The 23723-nt window shown below is 32.1% G+C and overlaps 1 protein-coding gene across 1 annotated transcript in view; it reads right to left on the reverse strand.

Annotated features, from left to right (window-relative positions):
* The window catches only part of LOC129222094 (cell adhesion molecule Dscam2-like), a 100914-nt gene that overhangs the window by 75589 nt on the left and 1602 nt on the right, over positions 1-23723 (reverse strand). Inside the window, exons 2-5 of the mRNA XM_054856530.1 lie at positions 22701-22847; positions 19025-19318; positions 14403-14672; positions 11804-12214 (exon numbers count right to left, since the gene is read on the reverse strand). Coding sequence (XP_054712505.1) covers positions 11804-12214; positions 14403-14672; positions 19025-19318; positions 22701-22847 — 1122 coding nt within the window. The remainder of the gene's footprint in view (positions 1-11803; positions 12215-14402; positions 14673-19024; positions 19319-22700; positions 22848-23723) is intronic.

The following is a 23723-nucleotide window of genomic DNA, read 5'->3' on the forward strand; positions in this document are numbered from 1 at the left end:
TATATATTAGAAAATAACATGTCATTGTATGACGGAGACTAATTGCCTTTTTATCAGGGACATTGAACTTAAAATTTGACGTATTAAACTAACTGTATCTCAAACTCAGATGCTCACAGTAACGTAAGTCAGATTTCCCTACTTTGCAAGAGAGTGTAAAAACGTTTCTTTACTCTACTGCATACAAAGGTTGGGACTCGCGCTCTTATAAAACTGATCAATAAATGAAAAGTTTTTTTTTTCTTTTTTTTTTACAAAATTACGCTGTTATGGCTTAATGTGGAATAGGACAGTTTTTCGGGACACGACCGTTGTAAAATAAAATACCGAACTTTGGGAGTTCCTATAATGACACAATGCCTTACCGCTAATCATTTATAATCTACGATTTCGTACAAAAGTAGGGGCATAAGTATTAATTTTATCGCGAGTTTCATCATTGGTGACATCAGTATGTTACTTGATCAGAGATTTTAGCTTATAAATATATATATATATACATATATGTACACAAGGTGTTTCAGTTAAACGTTTCAGAACTTCTTTGAGGGGTAGGGTACATCCTGACTACTCGAAATCATATAGCAATGTAGGGTCGGAAATGCTTTCCAGAAGCGGGAAAAAAAAATCTTTTAAAGACTTTCATTATTAACGACGTAAATAAAAGAAATGCGTTGTTTTGTTTATCAAAAATTTTAAATAATAGAAATGACAAAACAGCAAATCTATTGCGGAAAAAAAAAGACGACTAAAGTTTCCCACCATACAATTTTGCAGCTAATCACATTGAAGATTGACACGAAATTATATAACATCGCAAGCATGTATGGAGAAAGCTCTTTCCATAATAAAAGTATAGAAAACGCAATTAAACTATAACATTTATTTGATCCCGACCCGAACAAAGATACTAAACGCTTCTACTCTCTTCGCCTATTATTGTATTCTTTCCGATTTGTATGTGATAGGGAATAGTACTTGTATCTGTACATAAACAAAAAAGAAGAAGGGAGTTTTAGGTTTGTGCGAAACATTTTACCGAAGAAAAATAAAAGAAAACATAAGATTCCCTCTCTTTTGTAGAAATCGCGCACAATACCCTTCTAAGCAGAGCAGGAGTGAATTCAAAGAAAATCGCCGCGGTCATTAGCGGATCGCTGATAAAGATCTCCCGCGAAAGTTTCCCGCCCCGGTGGTCCCGACTATGTCCCTTCCTTTTATGCGATCCACCCCCTGAAGATACTTCTACCGGCCGTAAACGGCCGAGCTCGTCCTCAAAGGACATTCATCTGACCCGCCCGAAATCGGCCGTGTCGTCCTTAAGGCTGCTCTTCAGTGGGGAAGAAAAACGATCTCGCTTGAAAATGGGCTTTTTCTTTAAACGAAAGCAATGTTCATCAGTGAAGTGATTGACACTTCAACAACCAATAGAACAAGCGGTCACCGATGAAAGTGTGGATCATGTGACCTGTCACATTTTGCAGGGGGACAGACCGGACGCTCCCCTGCTGTGCAGAGTAGTCGAAGGAGGTAATAGCTGACGGCGAAATGAAAACCTTTTTACATACCCTTCCAAGGAAATTCTAGTTCTTTCCCTCTTGAGTCTTGACTACATAGGTAAAAGAAAAATAACTCAGTGTAAAAGGCGCTGCATTTTACATTGCCGCGCATTTTGCAATCCCGCTTGTGATATTAATTTATTTGCATTCGAACTAAAATTAATTTTTGAAACGAAAATTTTTTTCCCCATTAATACGGTTCCTGATCTCATCTAGGAAAAATTAACGAATGAATGAATATTTGCAATAAATAAATTTATAAATTCGTTTTATTTTTAGAAAAATGTTCGTTATTGAAAATTGATAATTTCAAAAAAGGGAGGAAAAAAAAGATAGCCTGCATGACCACACTGAATTTTAACGAAATGAACTCCAAATTCTAACCAAAAAATATTCTTTAAAAATGGATGATCCTACTTAATATATTTGAAAAATCGAGTGCCGAATAAAAGTGGGGACTAACTAGTTATCGGTTGGCGAAATTTTTTCACTTCCTCTGCCTGTTTGCCACTCTCCCCAGCCCCATCCGAGTTGGCAGAAAACATTCTTAAAAATGAAACTAGATCCTCTTTGCATAGTTAATACTTGATTGTACAATAAACATTAATGCCACTAATTAGTTACATTAACCTTTATTTGAACTGATAATATTTATATTTTAGTGCTAAATTAAATACTACTTTGTTGGTTAGTTACCTGTTTTACAAATGTAGTGGCGACTAGAAAAAAATGTGGCTACTATAAATGCCTTTTCTTACCACTGGTGACCAGAAAATTCCCCTAATCTTTATCTTTGAATCCTTTTCTTTTGAAAAAATATTTATTTATTTATCTAATTACTATATGCAGATGAGAAGGCTACGATAGCATTTCTCAAGGGGTTGTTATGGTGAAAGTTCTTTCAAATTGAGCATAACAACGGCAAAGTCGCGGACGGCTACGGATAAGGATTTCCTGAATTTGAAAAATTAAAGATTTTTCTCTGATCTTTGTATGCAGGGGTGCTCACCCTGCTCCAAGCTCAAAGGCAAAATTCGCTCCCTCCCCCACTCTCAATGTTTGTAAACTATCTTATGTTGAAATTTTGGAATAAAACTAAACCTAGCACTTTTAGAGTCTCAGATTCCCAGTTACTAAATTCGGCAAAATATATGAGGTATTACATACACTATATGACCAAAAGTATTGGGACACTTTCAAAAATTCACAATTTTACGGATTTCTCAAAAAATAAAAGACCAATTGCTCTCTGCTCTGTAATTTTTTTCTCATGAAAAGTATACTCCAGACGTCAAATCCAATAACAATTAAGTCTGCTACTCATTTAGGGGACCAGCAACAAATAATCTGTTCTTATCATGAAACACTCTATAACGATGGCAGGAAAGTGTTGCCAGTTTGCTAACAATCCCTTACCATTCGTCGCCTATCCTAGAATTATAGAAATTCGGCTCATTAGATTGCTGATAACTTTTTAAAATTTAAAGAAAATGCGGTGGAATTTTTTTCATGGATTGTAGGATGTATCTGAGCTTTGAATTATGAACGTAATAAATTGCTATCTTTCGTGTCTGCGCAGTGAAAAATTAATAGCTTTAACTGTTCATATTTCAACAAATTTTCAATATTTTCACTTCAAATTTTATTATTATGTTTCTCTAAAATGCTGTCAAATATTTTAAAAGTTTAGTAACATTTGACGAAATACTCTGCGTAATATGAGGCGAAAACCTTCAAAAAAATTTTGCATTTTTGAAAGAAATGCTTATATTTCCATGGGTATAAGAGATACTTTCACAAAAATATAAAAATAAGTTTTTGATAGATTTTTAACTCATTTCTGAAAATTATAGCTTATTCCCAACAATTTGCAATGAAAAATTATCAAAAAACTTTTTTCCTCAATTTGTTGTCGGTCCCCTAAATGAATAGCAGACTTAATTTTTATTGGAAAATGACAATAGAGTATACATTTTATGCGAAACAAATTATAGAGCAATTGGTCTGTTATTTCTCGAGAAATCCCTAAACATGTGAATTTTTGAAAGTGTCCCAGTGCTTTTGGTCATATAGTGTATATAGTGCTTCTACTTCAACACATTGAGTTTTTATTAAAATTTTCTAATAAGTCTTGTGAGTGTCTGATCCTCGTTAGTTGTCATAATAAAATATTAAGGGTTGTCCTTTTTCTCAGGAGGTACGAAAATATTACCTACATGTATATCTGCCTGAAAAAAAAAAAAAAAAAATCTCGAAATACTTAGGTGAAAAAAAATCTCAACGCCTCGCTCTGCCAGATTTTAAAGTTTTTATCGCTCTGCCTCGTTTTCATGCATCTTGCATTTAATGAATCAATAATGAAAAAATAAAAAAAAGGGCAAGAAACAGATTTGCAGGAAATACATAAAGTTGAAACAAAAATGAAAATGAACAGCTTACATTTAGGAAAGCAATTATAGGTACAAGTAATGGTTCACAATTAAAAAAAAAAAAAAAAAACAAACAAACAAGACAAACTTTTTCTTTTAAGTTCTGTGTTACGCACTTCTGTGCCGAAAAATTATCGTATCGTGTCTACAGTCACAGAATAAAATGAATGTTCTAATCAAATGATTATCAAGTAATTTTCATTCGTATAGAACAAAAATCGTTTTTGAGATCGCACATTTTCTATTCTATTGACTCCTAGTAATATGTAAATACAGCGAGAGAAAGGATTTAGCTTCTTGTTTAGGAGAGGGAACCATTTCTATATTTAATTAACATGATCTTTATCGTAAGCATACTATTTACTCAGAAATACTCCCTATTTTCTCAAACACTCTGTTTGGGGGCTATGCCTTTTAATTTTCTCGAAAATAAAAATTTTCAAAATGCACTTTTAGACGATCTCTGGTAGTATTTGGAAGTAAGTAAGAGGTCCTGTGATCTTCCACCAGCAAATTTTTGAACTTGAAACGCCAAAAACACAATTTCAGGTTCTTCAATTCTGTTAGGAAACAGGGAGTTCGGAAGCTTTCCCCGGAATTTTTCGAAATAGTCTAAAAACGCAATCTTAGTGTGATGTTGGGGGGGAGGCAAAATTTTCAAAGTGTTATAAACATGATTGTAGGCCATCTTTAATAACGTTGGGGACATGCAGGTTTTTGAAATCCAAAAATTTAATTTTAGACGACTTTTTTTTATGGTCAAAGAAGGACTTTTCACAAACTCCCTTCCCGAAATTTTTTGAAATTAAAGCCATAAAAACGAAATTTAAGACGATCTTTAATGATGTTTTTTTTAAGGGAGGGGGGGGGGTGCTTATATGACCTGAAAACCTTTATGCCTGTAATTAATTTTTTATACATTGTATTAAAATGCTGATCTAGCTTCTGAGATAGAAAATAGAAAACAGTGAAAACTTGTAACCCCCATTCTATATTGCTCACATCTTAGTTAGCTTTGTCGGCAACATAAGGCTGAAAACGTCATTAAAACTAATACATACAATGCTTAGTAATTCTACCACGGTGTGTTTTTTATATTAACTGAATCATATTAAATTGCTAATATATTTTTCATGATTTTCTATGTATTTAATGAGTATGTTGGTGTACGGAATGTTTTCCGCAATTGAAGTTTCCGCCTCCCAAACCTTCTAAAGAAATTTGACGAGTAAAGACACTAATAATTTTCAAAAATGTTTGTTGAGCTGTGGAAAGCACTTTATGTGTGTACCATTTGTAGTAACATAAAACACATGTAAAACGATGCAAAATACCCAGTATCTGGAATACGATTTAATCTATATATAAAAATATTTTTCTACTGGAAGGGAAAAATGTCAACTTTTCGCATTCGACAGCATTGTAACAATGTTCATTATATTGTAAATAAACAATTTGACTCAGAAATATTCCTTTCAAATCTATTTCTTTTCAAACCACAAATTTGGAAAAAAGCAGATGTTGCGAATTTAACAGCTAATAGCACGTATCTACATGGATTCACTTTCAAAAGCACTTGATTCTTCACGAAAGCCTTAGGAAAAGAGGAAGGAAGAAAGGACGTCCAGCGGAGGTCATTGAGGGGAACTAATGAGAGGGTAATAAATCTTACACCCCATTAGCATTTACCCCTCAAAAAGGGGAGGTTACTAATATAGGGCGGGGCGAATGCAAAAAGTGAACGTATTTTGAAATTTTTTTCAATAGTTAGAACATGATATTTGTTTAAAAAATGGTCGCATTATTTCAAACAAGATCTCAAAAGAGAGCTGAAAATATTTTGCGTGTCAGGGCGTTCTTAAAATTTCGATAGCACGAGTTGCAGATGTTTTACAGAGCGAAATGTCCAACAGTACCTCGTTTTCGAAGAAATTCATTTTTTCTCGAATTTTAAAAAATCGGAGAATGGACACATCAAAAAAGTAAAAACTAAAAGAAACAGACATGGTCTTGAAAAATACTCAGAAAAAAAACCGGATCCGAAAACTTCACAGGAATTTGTAAAACAAGCTCCAACTTTCCCCCCCGTAGGTTAACATTAGATCCGAATCTTTCAGACTCTCAGTGAAGAGCACCCTTAAAGTGAATGGCTAAAGAGCGTAGTTACTATCTCGTGACGCTCTCTTTTTACTTCAGACTGAACATTTATGGCGTGGTGTCTACCAGTGGAAGTGACGCCGATTTCTAAGAACTATGTTTGTTTTTGCGAAATTGTCTTTTGACCAACTATTAGATTGAAATGCAATTTGGTGGGCATCCGCCTTTCTCTCAAAAAGGCTGTCTTGAAAAATCCAAAAAGGATATCACTCTAGAATTCTAGTATATTGTAATCGAAGGTTCTCAACTTGTTCACGCTTTGGGATTTATAGACCAAGGGTTTTGAACCTGTTACAAATAATAAAGAATCACCGGTTTCATGTGGAATATGAAAAATGGTTCTTTTATGACACCGCCGGCTACTGTGCTTGGCAGAACTATAAGAAATAGCTATCTCATATTACCCTGAAGTGCAACTTATATTTGTTTTTTCTTTGGATTTTGTATTTAACATTTTAATTGTTTATTTGTATTCGGATGTCAGCATATATTTTAAATAAGGTTTTTTGATTGTTTCTTCAACTGTCTATTATACTGCTGGTAATCATGAGAACGTTACAATCATAAGCAGAAAGTCATAGTTTATCACTAGTTTTTACCTGCATGAATTAAATGCAGACTTTATGCTTATTTAATGTCTAAAGAAATACAATTAGTATCTTAAAAAATAGGTCTCCGAATTGATTAAAAATTGTAAAGCTATGAAAATTCTTATTACTATGACAAGTAGTTCATGTGTAAGTCATAGCTATAATGCTAGAAATGTTTCCGGAACTCTTTATAGTTTTATTCCAAAGCTGAACGCATTATTTGTTTGAAATTTTATTCGTTATTTACTGCATGAAGAATTTAGAAACTCTCAAATAAATATTTTAGCAAATTTTGAATGATATCTGGTTTTTTTTTTTTTTTTTCCTTTTTAGAGCGAAAAGGCTTCAAAATATTCTTAATGTATTAAAATAATGTGTGTAAGGAAAGAGCTAAACAAATATAATGCTACTCCTCCCCTCCCCCCAAATACAAAGGGGTAATTTCCCGAAACCTGTACGTCACTAAGAATGTTTCAATGATAATTTGAGGAAGGTATGGTGGAAAAAAAATAATAAGCAGTACAAAAATGAATTACACTGCCGTAAAACATAACTGCTTAATTTCAAGTAAGTGACTTTATTATTGAAGAAGTGTTCTTTTTCATACAAATTTTAACTTCGAAACGTTACGGATACTATTGAAAAAAAGAAATTGCAGTCATTAAAATTATGCATTTGTTAAAAGAATACGATTTTTATATTTAGGTTTTTTTTAATTTGCATTTTGTTTTCAAATGCTGTTTTTCGATGTTTCAAAAAGATATTTCTATAATATTTTCATGCTTAGCTGCAAACATGCTGCTCAATTTAGTCATCGATCGTAATTACAAAGTATAAAGCATATTTATACAATCTTATTTTACAATCATTTCATCTCATAAAAAATCAGGTTTAGCATTTAAATACATACCACATCTGGTAAAGATACATCACAGAGAGCATATTTGGATTGAAAAGTGACATATGATATGAAATTATTTAAATACGTCTGTGTTAATGTGCAGTGCGAACATAATTAGGTTTATATAAATAAGTCATCGTGAGATTTTAATAAACATCTTAGTGCTTGAAAAATAGAAGAGTATTAAACAACGTATAAAGGCACAAATTAGTAGGGAGAACTGCAATTGTCCTGCTACTTTGTATACTTTGTAGGTTTTTTATATTCTTTTACTAAAGCAACATGCGTGTTATGAAAATATAGTTAATCATGCTTAATTAAAAAAGAGGTAATATTTATAAGTTAAACGTAGCATGGTTAAATGCACAATGGAAGTAGTATATGAATGTGCTTGTGTCAACTAAAAAATTAATAAATGAATAAAAAACAAATAATACAGAGAAACACGTTTAACACGAAAACGCTTAACAAGAAAATTAGTCAACGCAAAGTGATATAGCGGTCCCAGAGAGTATACTGTGCAACTTAATACAAATCTTTTAACATGAAATTCTTTTAACATAAAAAATTATTTCGGTTCCTTAAGCTTCGTGTTAAACGTTTTCCACTGTATATGGAAAACTTCTCAACTGTCACCAAACTTATCTGTCGCGGAAAACATCGCTCCTAAAAAATGGACTAAAATGACTACGCAAAGAAAAAAAAAATGCGTAATTGTTTTTTAATTATACGTTTAATCTTTCCAAAATATTGCTTTAGAAAAGATAATTACTTTTATCTTCCTTAATTCAATAATACAATTATACAAAAAAAAACTCATTTTAATTTTTCAAACAGATCTTGGCAGTTTTCCCTTTTAGATGATAATATTTTAATCCGTTTAGGCTGTGAATTGGCGTCGTGTTCAAGAAAACACCCCCACAATACTAGAGTATTTTATGTCTAAAAATAACTATAATGATTGTTTACTGCATTCATTATTAGTTTTACCAAATCTGTATAATCCTAATCTGCTAATGAAAGGGAATTAAATCCTGTCGACCTAAACGTCATTTTACTAAGGAAGACTTAATTCATTTCGCATCGCTGTTTTCCAGAAACTAGGCAAAATGCAAATGCAGTTTCCATTCAAATTTCGATTTTCAGTTCACATCCGCGACACAATTACCTTTTATGCGGGAGTGAGCTTCAGTTTATTCATCTTCAGTCAGCTTTGTTAGTTGAATCTATCGGTGTAATGTAATCAATTATATTATTATTGTTTAACTTGGTAGTTCTCCTTGAACTTTTTACTAACTTAAATAATCATTTGACGTTCATCAATATTATTGATTGATTTGTTAATATTTGATAATAATTATTTTGTTCAGTAACATACATGTCTTCACATTTTTACATTAAATTGCTCTCAAAAGAGCTTTTTTTGTTTTTTTTGTTTCAAATAATGTAAAGAAAACTTGACCTGTTTTCTTTTTCTTTTGCTTTTTTTCCCTTTTCAAACAATTGGAACAAAATGTATCCAACGAAATACTCATGGCCCGTTTATAATATCAGATTTTCCAGGGCCAAATAATTTTTTGGGGCCCTCTAAAGTCAGATTTTACGATTTTAGGCATTGGATGAAACAATTTAGCCATTGACTAAAACAATAATTTCCAATTAGAAGCCCCTAAATAATGGGGGCTCTAGGTCATGGTCAATTTGGCCTATTCATTAATCAGGCCCTGTAAATATCCATTTGAACGAAATAAATTTTCGGCTCTATTTTAACTAACATAACATTAGTTGAACTCCAATACAACGAAATTATCGTCAGAACGTACAAAATACGAGGTCCTTTGAAGTTTGTTGTAACAGGGTGCAACTGTATACATAATGTATACATAAATATTAATGTGATCACACATAAATTAACATTAAAACGATCTAACTATAAAATTACTGGAGAATAACAACGGTGTCTAACTGGCCTAAACTGACGTTAAACTTAACAAATTTATTTACAATTTTACTTTTTGCCTTAAATCTAAATCCGACGATGAACTCAATAACTTTGTAGAAATAATATCGGAATTGTACCATTAGCCGAAATAGGATCATATTTATGTGTCAAAATCCTTTTACGCTGATTGAAGTTCTTCTCGATTAATAGAACTTTATAAGCTTCTTAAACGTAGAGAGAAAAATGAAAAGGATATAGAAGAGTGATGTGTTTTCTTAAAAATGAGGTAAAATAATAAATTATTATAGATGATAAAATATTGTTGACTGATAAGACGAAATGCTACTTTTTGAGGCTACACATAACTCAAAAAAATGACAAAAAATATCTAGTTTTTTAAAAATATGTTTCAGTTGCCCATGCAGTTAAAATCTTAGTTTAAAATTTTAGAACTAAAATCCAATCCGTTTAGGGATATGTGAAGATTTCTAGGCTTTGTCGGCCAAAATACTCGACATCTAAGAGCGGGATGTGAGAATCAATTATGGTACAAAAACATATTATTTTAAATAGGAAGAAATATATTCACATTGAGTCAAAATGGTGTTTTACCGCATTTTGTATGTTGGAAATTTGGTTTCACCAAACTAGTACCTTACAATCATTGTTAGGGGCGGTTTCTGGCTTGTTTCTTAGAGTTTCCTAAATTCAAGTTTTTTCTTATCCATAAAGCTTTTTACAGCGAAACAGTTGCGGCTTGGGTCAAATCAGCCATTTTTGTTGCAAAACCTTCCCCTCTGGCTTAAGGGAAGCATACACATCAATCCATTAAAATCTGACTTAAAATGTAATTTAAATTTTGGTTGTCGAAAGTTTTATTTAGTTGAAAGATGTTACTTTGAGCAGGTAGAGCTAAATTTTTGTCTCTTTTTGTGTTTTTGAAAAAATGATGGATGCCATTTAGTGGTGCTTCAGTTTTGGTTGTCCCCAATAATTGGCAAATGTGCTTATAGTCCCTAATGTAGTGTGCAATGTGTCACTAGTTTGATTTCCGATACTTTTTTAGCAACAATATTGTATGGGTCCTATTATTGTTTTGAATCCTACAGAATCTACTGTTAAATATTTAAAAGAAACAATAAAACACAAATATGTTCGGCCATCAAAGTCAGATATTGCGACTGTAGAGAACTGTTCCATTTTTTATGGTATGTCGGAATAATCGGTTTAATGTTCATTTTTGTGTGAAAACAGCTATAATTCGTAAAATCAAAACTGCATGCCGACTGATGAACTGAGCAATAATCTCGATATTTTTTCCCACGTATTGTTCTAAATTTTTATTTCTCTAAAATACGTTTTTAACGTCAAAATTTGTGATTTTTTATGTAAAATTACCTACTTTAAATTAACATTAATTATGTTTCTTATGATGATAAAATTTGTATATAATGTAAAAATGAAAAATAAAGTGATTATCCAGTTCTATTAACATATGCCAATCACTGGAAAACAAGGTGTCATACACAGGGCTATATCTAGTGCCATTTACTGGTGATTTTGGTAATTTTTTATCCATATATTTTTATAAAAATATCTATTCGAATATTTTTGCTCTTAGTGAACTCTGTAAATAGATGTGCAGATATGCATTCTTTCAAACAAAAATATTTAGAAGTAAATATTTTTTTCTAAGAAATGAAAACAGATGTATGTTTTAGGACAAACTCTTAAAGTACCAATTACCGGGGTTGTTACACTAAACACGTTTAACACGAAATCGCTCAACAAGAAAAATTGGTCAACGCAAAGTGATGTAGCGGTCCGGAGAGTATACTGTGCAATTTAATACACATCTTTTAATACGAAATTCTTTTAACATGAAAAATTATTTTGGGGCTCTTAAGCTTCGTGTTAAACGTTTTCCACTGCTATACTATTATCCAGTCATTACTTTGCGTTGACCAATTTTTTTTGTTAAGCGTTTTCGTGTTAAACGTGTTTCACTGTATACTTTCGCGCTCGTTTATAACGAACTCAAAGGGACCAAATATACATTTCGTTATACAATTTTAATTAATACATTGTGAGTGCACACAATAAGTGAAAGGAAGTTATGCTATTATAATAGCACGTATAAGATACATACATAAATTAGGAAATTTTACTTTAAATGGAAGTGATTGTATTTAAAACCACTGATACACTAAGATATTAAATCTTACCTCTTTTCCAAATAATTGTGTCAAAAGGATATCCTCCGAACGGACAAATCACAGAAAATGCTTCGCCAGACAGAGCACTTAAGTTATTGAGGGGTCGGACAAAGAGATTTCCGAAAACATTCAATCTCCTGGCATGCACCACGCTCCCAGCATCATTATACGCCTCACAAGAATAAACGCCACTGTCCGTAACATCCACAGACGTGATGTTGACGTAGCTGAAGACCTCGCCGTGGTTACTTAAGTAAGTGCTAACTAGGGTGCCCGGTCGAGTGGACAGTGGCCATATACCATCCATGGTCCATTTCATCTGCGGGGCAGGATTACCCGTTGCGACGCACATAAGTGATACATAGCTTCCTGATCGGATTATTTTCTCCGGGAAAGTGGTTTTCAGCTTTGGAGCAACATCTAGTGCAGGATAAAATGAGACATAAAATGAAAGTCATATTTTATATAAACGAACTCAATCCGAAAAAAAAATCCCTCAAATCAAAAATAAAGTAAATAATAATAATAATAAAACTAAATAAATGCATTAAAGTACAAAAAAAAAAAAAAAAAAAAAAAAAATCTGATGCAAGGAAAGGAAAAAAGAACACCTGAAAATAAAATAAAATAAAAGAATGAAAAATTAAAAGAAAAAACATAATACCGTAAAGTGGGGCTTCTTGTGCTCCAGGGGCAACTTAAACCCATGAAAAAAAAAGTGTTTAAAATCCATCCTGGACCTATATAACTTAATGTATGGGCTTAAAACACTTCCTCCGTGACAGGTAGCAGGTTTAGGTAGAGGCTGGAGCGTGAAACAAAGTAAATGCTATTCCGGTCTTTTTCTGATTGAGGTTATGATTGCAAGTTGTCTAAACAGTTGCCTTAGTGGCTGCAAAATTTCACATGTAAGTTCATAAAAACATCTGATATCATCAAGGTCAAGATAGTTTTGTGTTTGCTTTCTATTTCTTAATAAAATAACTGTGTTTTAAGGTTATAGCTATGTAATTAAACTATAATTAATATAGCTATATAGCTAATATAAGTTATTAAAAGTGCATTGGTTGCCTTAAAATGAGGCTACTTGAACCCAGTGTTCAAACAGCCCCTAATCACATTTCATCACTAAATTATGTTAAGTAAGGTTTGTAACCGTTTAAAATAAAGAGGTTAGTTACTATTTATACCCGTTTTTTTTTTCAGATCTGGGGGATGAAAAGGCTCCGTACGAGAAAGAGAGTCCCTTGAAGTAGAAACTATGATGCGGATTATTGGCAGGAAAAATCACAATTGTGTCCAGATTCAACTAATTCCGGAGAGATATCTTAGAAAGTGGCTCAGCCCATTCTGACTTAAGTCTATCAACTCTAAAAAGGAAACTAAAAGATCGTTCACAAAACAAACCTGGGCATTCTGTAGTATTTAGTCGCTTGGAAGAGCAGTTATTAAATAATATCTGATTTAAAAAAATCTACCTAAGCCATTAAATTGAGGGGTTTTCATTCTTTCCAATGTTAAAATAACGAACATATCAATTGGTTTTAGCTGTAATTGCATTATGTTTCTATTTGAGAAACTATGTTTGCCTAAAAATATGTTTTTATGTATACGTTTATTTTATTTTAATTTATATAAATAATTTGCAATTTATATAAATAGTTTGCTCCCTGGAATGTACGTTTTGAGTTTATTTTACAAAATCATCGGCCCTTCTTCATACCACCGCCTGTTTTACAGCTTTTGCTAATGGATTTGCTGCGTGGGACCAAGTAGTCCTAGCGCGGAGCAACTTGAAACCAATTTTTAAAAATAGAAAAAAATATAAATAGTTGGAACGTCTGAAAAAGGGTAAAAACAAGGTTATCAGTTTACATTATGGGTTTAACAAAGCATTCAGTGTAAAACTCGAAAAAGGTATGAACTTTTGGGTCCAAGTAGCCTCACTTTGCGGTAATAAAAAAAAATCAATATTTTACATAAAACAGAAAATAAAACTATACTATATTATTAGAGCAATACCTTATGTAAAGTATATTTCTTTCTATGTCCAATTTCAAAAACACTTTAAAAATATGGTTTTTGGCTTTAAACATCTGTTCAATTCATGAGAAAAGTATTTTAAATATAGGATTATTTTGGTATCGTGTATGGTTAAATAAGCGCTTAGCAACAGTGGGCTTTAACAGAAAAAACAACAAATAATTTAACATTAAATGGTATAAAACATTGATACAAATTGTGAAAATGATTACTATTTAAGTAAAATGAAAGTCTTTTCCTCATAGAATTCAAAGTAGGCATTTTTAAATTGATTTAATGTCACCCTTCGTGATTTCTATACTTAATTTTTTGGTCTAGGGGAGGGGGAAACTTTGTTTAAGTCAGAAGTCGTAACGCTATGTGGTATAAAGATATAAAATAAAGTTATCCTTTGTGTATCTCTCGGACATGTACGCCCACTGGATTGTTAAGATAGTTTGCGAGTAAATCATATATATAAATCAAATTTCTTTTACGATCTATATCATAAAAGATGATACACAAAGGGATTTCGAAAAAAAAAAAAAACTTGAAGCTTTTATCTAACAAATCGGAAAAAAGTTACCTCCAATAAGAAGCTGAGCTGATGCTTGGACAACCTCATAGTCTCTATGGGCGAAGCACTGGTACATTCCAGCATCTTGTCTCGCCGTCCTGGAGATTTGTAGCACGGTAGGGGCAGGGTATGTAATGTGGGGATTGGAATTTAAGAATCTCATATCCTTCCTCCATATTACAGAATCAACAGGACCACCATAAATAGTGCAGTTGAATGTTGCATTTCGTCCGATATCTACACGCAGGTTAGTGGGTACGATGGAGATTTGTATAGGCTCTAAAAAAAGTTATGTTGTTAAGCATTCAGTAATTTTTGAAAGCGAGAGAAGAAAATTGCATTTGGTTTTTACGTAATTTTTAATTTTATATCACAAATATAAGTAATTACTATGATTGATTAAAGTGAGAAAACCAACGTAGATAAAGCACAAATTTTGAAGAAAATACAGCATATAGCTATTTCAGAGCCTCTTTATCAGTGCAAAAAGCTCACCAACACAACCAGAAGTTGCGAGAGAACTGACAACAACCAAGTGGACACATGAATTCTTATTGGTTGGTTCTCTTTGGTATAATTACCTGTGTCCACTTGGTTGTTGTCAGTTCTCTCGCAACTTCTGGTTGTGTTGGTGAGCTTTTTGCACTGATGAAAAGGCTCCTTTATAGCCTTGAAATAGCTATATGCTGTGTTTTCATCAAAATCTGTGCTTTTTTTACGTTGGTTTTTTCACTTTAATCATATTGTAGCACAAAGCTTATATAATAATTTTTCATTTAATTCCTATGATTATTTAATGGGTTCTGAAAAAGCAATTCACAAAAACACGCGGCGAATGTATATTACTATTCATGTTCCACCTCTTTTACTATGTTCCCAAAATAAATGTTTATGCTTTCGCTAGCAGCATTTTAGAGATAATTGATATTGTACTGCATAAAATTTTTAACAATAGCAATTGAGCTAGTAAATACATTCTCAAGCTATGCACTGTATACAAACACCCGATATATAGAGCTTGTTGACAGTAGAAAATATACCAAACTCCGAAACTCGGCTATGCAACTTTTATTGTACTATTCCGCCTTACAACCTTAAGATTTAATCAACGTTGCAGCGGAAATAATTTACAAAGCACAGAGGCCAATGCAGGCGTAGAGAGTCATTTCAAGGGATAAAAAATTAACCTTTGTAATGCTCATGTTATTAAGATTATGACAGGAAGCGTTTTGTCATAGTTGATGAAACTACGAAAATTTTAAACTGATATTGAAGTTGGTGCTCTACACACATCCCTTACCTTACTATGTTACGATTTCATAGATTTTGTTTTTCTTTATCTGAAAATAATAAAGAAGCCTTTTCTCACTTTCAAGCAGTTATAAAACTTCAGCAATATAATAATTTTAAAATGCTTTTAAATAGTTGAATGAGATACATTATAGTGAATGAAATTTTCTTAAAAATATGCTTTCTTTGTTAAATTCTCTAAAAACATGTTAATTCGAAACCATATTTCTCTTGTTTATGCACAGACAAACCTAGGAAAAGTTCCTTTGGTGTGACTGGTATTTTCAAGCACAATATTTTAAAAACTAAACCAGCAAATTATTAGTATTCTATTCTTTTTCAATGTTTTTAAATTACAAAAAAAAAAAAAAAGCAAATGAAAGACTAAATCTCACAAAAATATTGGACAATATATATGCACACCAAAATTCTATTCCTTTTGTATAATAACTAAATAAACATTAAACACCTTTATGAAAGTTTTCTTTTTAATTTTCAAAGTAACACTTTAAAGAAAATTCTTATTCCGTTCTAAAACTTCCTTTGTTAAGAAACTAAATACTCATTATGAATCTCCATTAAATTTTATTCTGATTGACACTTGTGATAACATTAAATTGATAAGCATAATCAACCGGTCATTTTCTTTCTTTCGTTTTTTCTGATTTAATTATCATTTTTTAATCATTAATGATATCACAAAAAACTTTTACATTTAATGTAAAATTAAGAATAATGCCTGAATTATAATTAAGTTGCAATACAATTTTCCTTTTATACGTATGAGTGAATGACTCGTTAGTTGCATTTAGAAAATTAATTTTGCTTCCCTAAAAAAAAACGAGCTGATGTGTGCATCACATGACTTCCTTTTACACCAATTTAATGTTATTTCTCTATTATTGCAATTTTAATGTGATTCTCTCTCTAACTCTCTAAATATCACCAACAATGGCTACATTAAAACCAGATTTTAAAAAAAATAGCCAAATTTGTCGCCAAGTCGGCGAAAAAATTTGGCAACAAAACGGCTACCAAAAGACTGGCGATATATCGCCAAGTGTCCGCCAAATTGTAACACCACTTGAGTTTGCATCGAAATTAACAATGAATTCCCCCCAAAAAGGGGCAAAAGTCCCCGTTAGAAACACCCGAATGCAACCAAAAAAGGAGGTGCACAACTAAACCTCACTAGGAGTCTACGTACCAAATTTCAACTTTCTAGGACATTACGTTCTTGAGTTATGCGACATACATACGCACATACGTACATACAGACGTCACGAGAAAACTCGTTGTAATTAACTCGGGAAACTTCAAAATGGATATTTCGAGCGTCTATACGTTCTTAGGTACATATGTACGTGTGGTCGGGTCGAAAAAAAAAAACTCAGCATTCATTTGGGGGTGAGCAAAATGGAAATTAAGGCCGATTTTTGAGTGAACATTTTTTCGCGAATACAATACTTCCTTTTTTGTAAAAGGAAGTAAAAAAGAGTCACCACTGAGCTGAATATATGTTTTTTTAATCTCATTCTTATAACATAACAAATCAGGAATGGCTAGGTATATTTGGCAGGAGAACAATTAATTTATAAGAAGCACAAAAAAAAAAAATCGTCGCCAAGTTGGCGAAAAAACTTGGCGACCAAAAGCTTGGCGATACGTCACCAAGTGTTTACCAAATTATAACACCACTTAAGTTTGCATTGATATTAACAATGATTTCCCCCCAAAAAGGTGCAAAAGACCCCCTTAGGAACATCCGAAAGCAACCAAAAGGGGAGGTGCACAACTAGACCCCACTACGAGTCTATGTACCAAATTTCAACTTTCTAGGACATACCATTTTTGAGTTATGCGAGATACATACGCACATACGCACATACGCACATACGCACATACGCACATACACACATACGCACATACATACAGACGTCACGAGAAAAGTCGTTGTAATTACCTCGGTGATGGTCAAAATGGATATTTCGCGTGTCTATACATTCTTAGGCACTTTTCCGCATGTGGTCGAATCGAAAAAAAAAACTCAACATTCATTTGGGGGTGAGCAAAATGGAAATTAAGGGCGATTTTTGAGTGAAAATTTTTTCGCGAATACAATACTTCCTTTTTTGTAAAAGGAAGTAAAAAAACAGCGAAATCTCTTTACAACCTTAGAGCAGGAATTAAAAGGGAGGGAGCAAGTCTAAACATTATCTTAACAAAAGATGACCCAAGCATCCCAAATCATGTGACTCAACATCGACGAATGGTTAGCACGCTTTGCGTGAAACAAGCGAAAGAAACCTGATTTCTTCCAATGTTTTGCTTTAAAATCTATTACGTGACTTGGGGTCTGGCTTCATGAATGAAAGTCCTCACTCCCTCCATTTCATCTCTTCTCAATGGTTACAACGAACGTCAAGAGATCACAAATTTTGTTCGTTGGAACAAAAAGTTCGTTGTAATGAAATTCAAGCAATATATTGAATGCTAAATCAGGACATTTTTTTTCGTTGAAATGGATAGGGTAACAGCACCAGTAACAGACAAGGGTCCAGTAACAGACAGTCGTAAGTTTGGATTTAAATATTAAGAATTTTAGGCAGATGGAACCGGTGTTGCTGCGACCCATGGATACGGTGCAACCATCTAGTGTTATCAAAGTGAATTTTATGAGCCAGTTGGTATTTACAAGGCAGTGGCGGAAGATTATGAACAGCCACCACAAGATCTGCCAGTTTTCATGTTCATTTGAATTTAATAAGGTTTTATATCTAAAAATATAGAAATTTTGCACATTTTGAAAAGAAAAGGGGAATTCTGTCCATTACTCTCACCCTATCTGTTACTGGGTACCATCAAAATTGTCGGTGTCTCTTACTGCAACCTTTTTTTTTTCACAATTGAACAAATAAAAATAGAATTAACTAACCCAGAGGATCCAGATGCAGCCAAACGTTAGATGAGATGCAGTTGCATGAGAGAAAAATAGTTTTAAAAGTCTAAATACATTAAAAGGCTTAGAAAATTAAGTTAACCGAAAAGCGATGTCTTAAGCATGTTTGTTACTAGTGCCGTTACCCTAATTCGTTGTAACGGAATTTCACTCTAAATGCTTTTTTTTTTCCATCCAGATTGTATTATTCATTTCTTTTAATTGCTTACCAGTAACAAACGTACCTAGCATCCAAATCCGATTTGTCAGTCGTACAATAATCGTACATTAACATATACTCTACCTCTTTAGAGAAACAGTAAGTAAACCAATAATGTGTGATATAATGCTACTTATTATTATCAGCTACGTTCAGATCACTATTCTAAGCCCTTTTACTCACCTTCCACCACAAGTTCTGTGTCCATTTTATCCTCTCCCATTGTGTTGCTAACGTAGCAGGTATATTTTCCTGCACTTGATGAAGTAATTTTCTCAAAGATTAAAATTCCTCCCTCTTGCCGAACTGATGATCCTAATCCTGATATACTCATCTCATCAGCGAAGTGTTTCCGCCATCTGTAATTGGGAATAGGATATCCTTGTGCTATGCAGGGTAAAGTAATTCTCTCTCCAGATTTTACTGATAATCGATTAATTCGCCTCGTTATTCTGGGCGCTTGACTGTGGTGTGGATCTGTTGTTAAAAAGAAATAGGAAAACATGGATAAAGGACACATTTTTATACCTATAAACTAATTTCAAAATTGAAAGAAAAAATATAATTTAGTAAATAAACATTTAAATAAATTGAAATAATAATATTATCTGAAACATATTTAAATAAAACACAGTTGTTATCTTTTGAACAGCAAACATGACAGTATGAGGACGAGTAAGGTATTACGATAAATAAGACATTTTCGTGCACATTCATGCAAGTCAAAACTAGCAAAAATAGTTGAATTTTCTGTTTTTGGCTGGAAATTAGCTATTTTTTAACATCTACATACATGTATAATACGTATGAGCACACAATGTGTTTTTTTTTTACTTTCCAGATACATATTCAGTTATTAATGAAACATTTATATGTCCCTATCTAATGATGAATTGTCCGAAACAAGAACAATTATATTGCTAACAGTATCACTGAAAATAAATATTTTAGTTAGGTTAACAATATTAAGCATTTCTGTGTTTCATTTGTTATTATCATTTTCACTGCAGATAAAAAAAAAAAAATAGTTTATAAAACAGATGAATTGAGGTTTTACTTTTCTTTTAGGTAGTCTATTATCAAGTCTCTTATCAAAGAAGTACAAAGTCAGCTATTTACATAAAAGAAACATCTTTAAATTTATGATTTCATCTTTATAAGTTAGGAAAATGTTTGGTCATAAATAGCGGAAATATCTTGTAAGAAGTGATAAAACATAGTCAAGTAAATAATTTAATTTATCTGTGAAAAATATGATCAATTTAATGTCATAAAGCTGAAAAAAAAATAAATAAACATTCAGAGCCATTCCACAAAAACAGGTAACTCGATGGTAAATTTTAAAACTCTTTATTCATGAAAAAATTTGATGTTTATAAAAAGTTAAAATGTTAAATTTAATGTTTTGAGTAAGATGTCAAAGTTTCTTTCTTCTGGATTGTCAACACAGTATTCTAAAGATAGAGTCCAGTTGCGAGCAAGCGTGCTGCTTTCAGCGTCAAATTTGAAGCCCTGATTCAGTTTTAAAAAATCGATTGAAATTTTTAAAGTTAAGTTTATAGGAAAGTCTAAACTTTATTGTTTTCGTATTATTAAATATTAAGATACAAGATTCGTATAAAAAACTGTACTGGCACATACAAAAATCTCAATTTTTTTGTTCCGCCAGTGACGCAAAAGATGAATATTTAGAATAAAAAGGAAAGTCATTCAGTTTGTGTATTTTTAATTTCTAAAGCTAATTATTGCAGTTCTCTAATGTTATGACAATTTTAGAACTTTCAATAAACATTGGTTAGAGAAATTTCGAAAACAAAACTGCCCCGCACGTGACGCGTTATACAAACAGGCGTAAGATAAACAGTTACAACTGGAAAATATTGAATGAAGCATTTTCCACATAGTTAAATGTTCTAAAATATATTATTCTGGAGTTAGAACTAATTTTTATTTTACCTATATACAACGAAAAAAAAAAAAACGATGTTATGTTTCAACTTCAGCATCCTCAGAGTCAGAGCCATCTACGCGTTTCTGGAATTCTTCTGTACCACCCACATATATCGCTCAAAACAGTCTTTTAGAAAAGCTATACACAAGACACTTACAGCTTTGCCCCAGTCACCACGAAAACAGTGTGCCGTGATACAAGGCTTACAGAAAAGAGTCTGTTCTACTATGACGAATTCCTTAATAGATACACTGTTACACCCAGAAATTGTACTATCATGTTGTATACTAAGAAAATAAAAAGAATATCCTTTCTTAAGAATAATATGAGTCATCTGGAGATAAACTTATGACGTAAACTTCGTCAGAAAAGGCTATTTCTGAGTGAAGTTCTGTATAAATGCCGGTGAAATTACAAAAAAGAGCAAATCAACAGAATATATTCAATTTCATATTCCTGTGTAGTTCATTTAATTGCTTTGTAAATACGTTTTCACTAAAATACTTTTTTCTTATACAGCAGAGTTTCCCAAACTGTGGTCCGCGGACCCCCGGGGGTCCGCAAGTCCATGTCAGGGGGTCAGCGGTGCTATCCTGCTAAAACTTTAAATATAATTGAGATTGAAGGACCAGTAACTATATTTTTATTGAAAAAGGAAGCACATTTACGAGGGATAAAAAAGTTTTTGCATAAGTACATGCAGGACGCAGCAGCCCCTCCCCCCTCCCTTGGAATTCTCGGAAGCTAACACACTACACATTAATTTTGTGTACATGACGAAGTTCATATTATTACAAAACTTTATTAAGTAAAATGAAAACATTAAGGCATATTTTTGCAGCTGAGATATTATACTTTAAATAAAACTTTTGCTCCAAAATTTTCAAGACACATCTATTTACGTTGTAAAAAAAAAGTGTGCTGAAATATTTTAACAGTTAAAGATACTGTTGATGAAAGGAATGCGGGGGAAGTGGCTTTGTTCACTTACTTCAAAAGTTCATTTATATTAGTAAAATTGTTGTAGAAATTTCGGTGATAACATTTTTATGCCTAATTGAATTTTAAATAAAATTTTACTACCATAGATCTAAATAATAATGAAGAAATGAAAACCAGACAAGAGCTCTGAAAAATATACAGAACAATGAATTGATAAATATAAAGGAACAAAAGCGTAAAATATATTTAACAAAATAGATTTAAAGGTGTCATTTTTTTTCGCGCCCACCTCGGAGAGGGGGGGGGGAGGGGTCAGCGAAGTTTGTAGTTTTTCTGGACTGGGCCCACTGAGTTCTGAAGTTTGAGAACCTATTCGTAAATACTTTATTTTGTGTATTGACCCAGTTTCTGACATTAAAAAAAAAAAATGCTCTTGCTCAAAATTTGAAAATTTCCCGCGCGTGACGCTATACATCATAATAATTTTCAATAGTTTAAATTATCATTTCTTAGGAATTTATATGTGTTTCATTTGCATTGGAGCCCTGCTTTTTAAGGTCTTTAGTTTGTTTTCCATCGTATTTTTATTAGAGCAGAAATAGTTACTAGTTCCTGTGACAAATGGTAAGAATGGTAATGGTTGACTTTACATGTCTCTGATAAATTATTTTTTTTTCAAGCAGCAAAAATATTTAATAAAAATATAACTACGTCACTGTCTTTGTATTAATTCTAATGATAAGAAAATGTGAAACCTACATTTTGTTAAAAATGTTAAGATTCATAATTTTTTGGTCCAAAATGTGAGTCCAAATGTCCCGCACGTGACGGTGGAATGGTAATTCAAATAGATCATAATAATGAAATCGAACACAATCCAAACACATTAATATATAGATTACTAATTAAAACATTATTCTGCGTTCATGTGTAATTTTAATGAACGCATAGTATCAAATAACATACCTGTAACAATAATTCGTGCATAATTTCTACTGATTCTTTTTTCTTTTGTTACAACGTTTTCAACATGGCATCTAAAACTGTATCTGCTGTCGTGATCCGTTGTGTCTTTTATGTATAAATCTCCATTATCTAACATGCCATATTTACCTAAAAATCATGTACATAAAATTTATATGCACGGAAAACATACACAAGAAGTTAACTCATACACAAAATGTTACTTTTTTCTTTTTTTGTTTTATAATTCATAAAAATATAACTAATTGTATGAATCTCCTAGCTTTTACAACTAATGCAAAATGCCTCAAACAATACACATAACTTTGTAGTTTGGTTAATTTATTTAAGTATTAAAATTAAGACAAAATTGAAGGCACTTCTCTACGTACAACAAATTGTTATATTTTCCCATTGTACCCAGGTAGCACATTATTTTTTTATGTGCATTTTTTGTTTTATTTATTTATTTATTTTTGTTTTTTCTTCGTTTCTAATTTGTTGCGTGCAACTACAGTTTTGTGACACACTAAGATTGATACGCGTGCCACGTAATTATTTTACCTTGTTTAAAAAAATGCTTAATTCTTTAGTCTTGTTTTAAAGTGAGTGTGTGCTTGTGAAAAATGTAATGAAATATCATTAAAGTTAAAGAGCTATTGCAAGAGTTTAATGCAACATTTTCAGTTCAGTATTTGTTTTTATTGCAATCTGTAAAGTATTTTATCAAAAGTAAAATAAGTGTTTATAGTGAATAATGGTAATTTTCATACAGTGTGGGGCAAAGTTAAATAATTAAGATGACTTAGATTTTTCAACTGGAAGAAATGAGAAATTTGTTGTGAAAATCAAAAGTACGTAACGAAAAAACAACGAATTTTACAATAAATCGTGCATTGAAATATTATTAACTATTTTAGAAAGTAAAGTTGTTCTTTCAGAAAGAAAATTAGATATTTTTTTATGTCGATTTAGTTTTAATGAGGCAAATTGAAATATAAATTTTCTGTTCTTTAGTAAAAAATT

This window comes from Uloborus diversus, chromosome 5, assembly GCF_026930045.1.
Source record: "Uloborus diversus isolate 005 chromosome 5, Udiv.v.3.1, whole genome shotgun sequence".
Classification (NCBI taxonomy): domain Eukaryota; kingdom Metazoa; phylum Arthropoda; class Arachnida; order Araneae; family Uloboridae; genus Uloborus; species Uloborus diversus.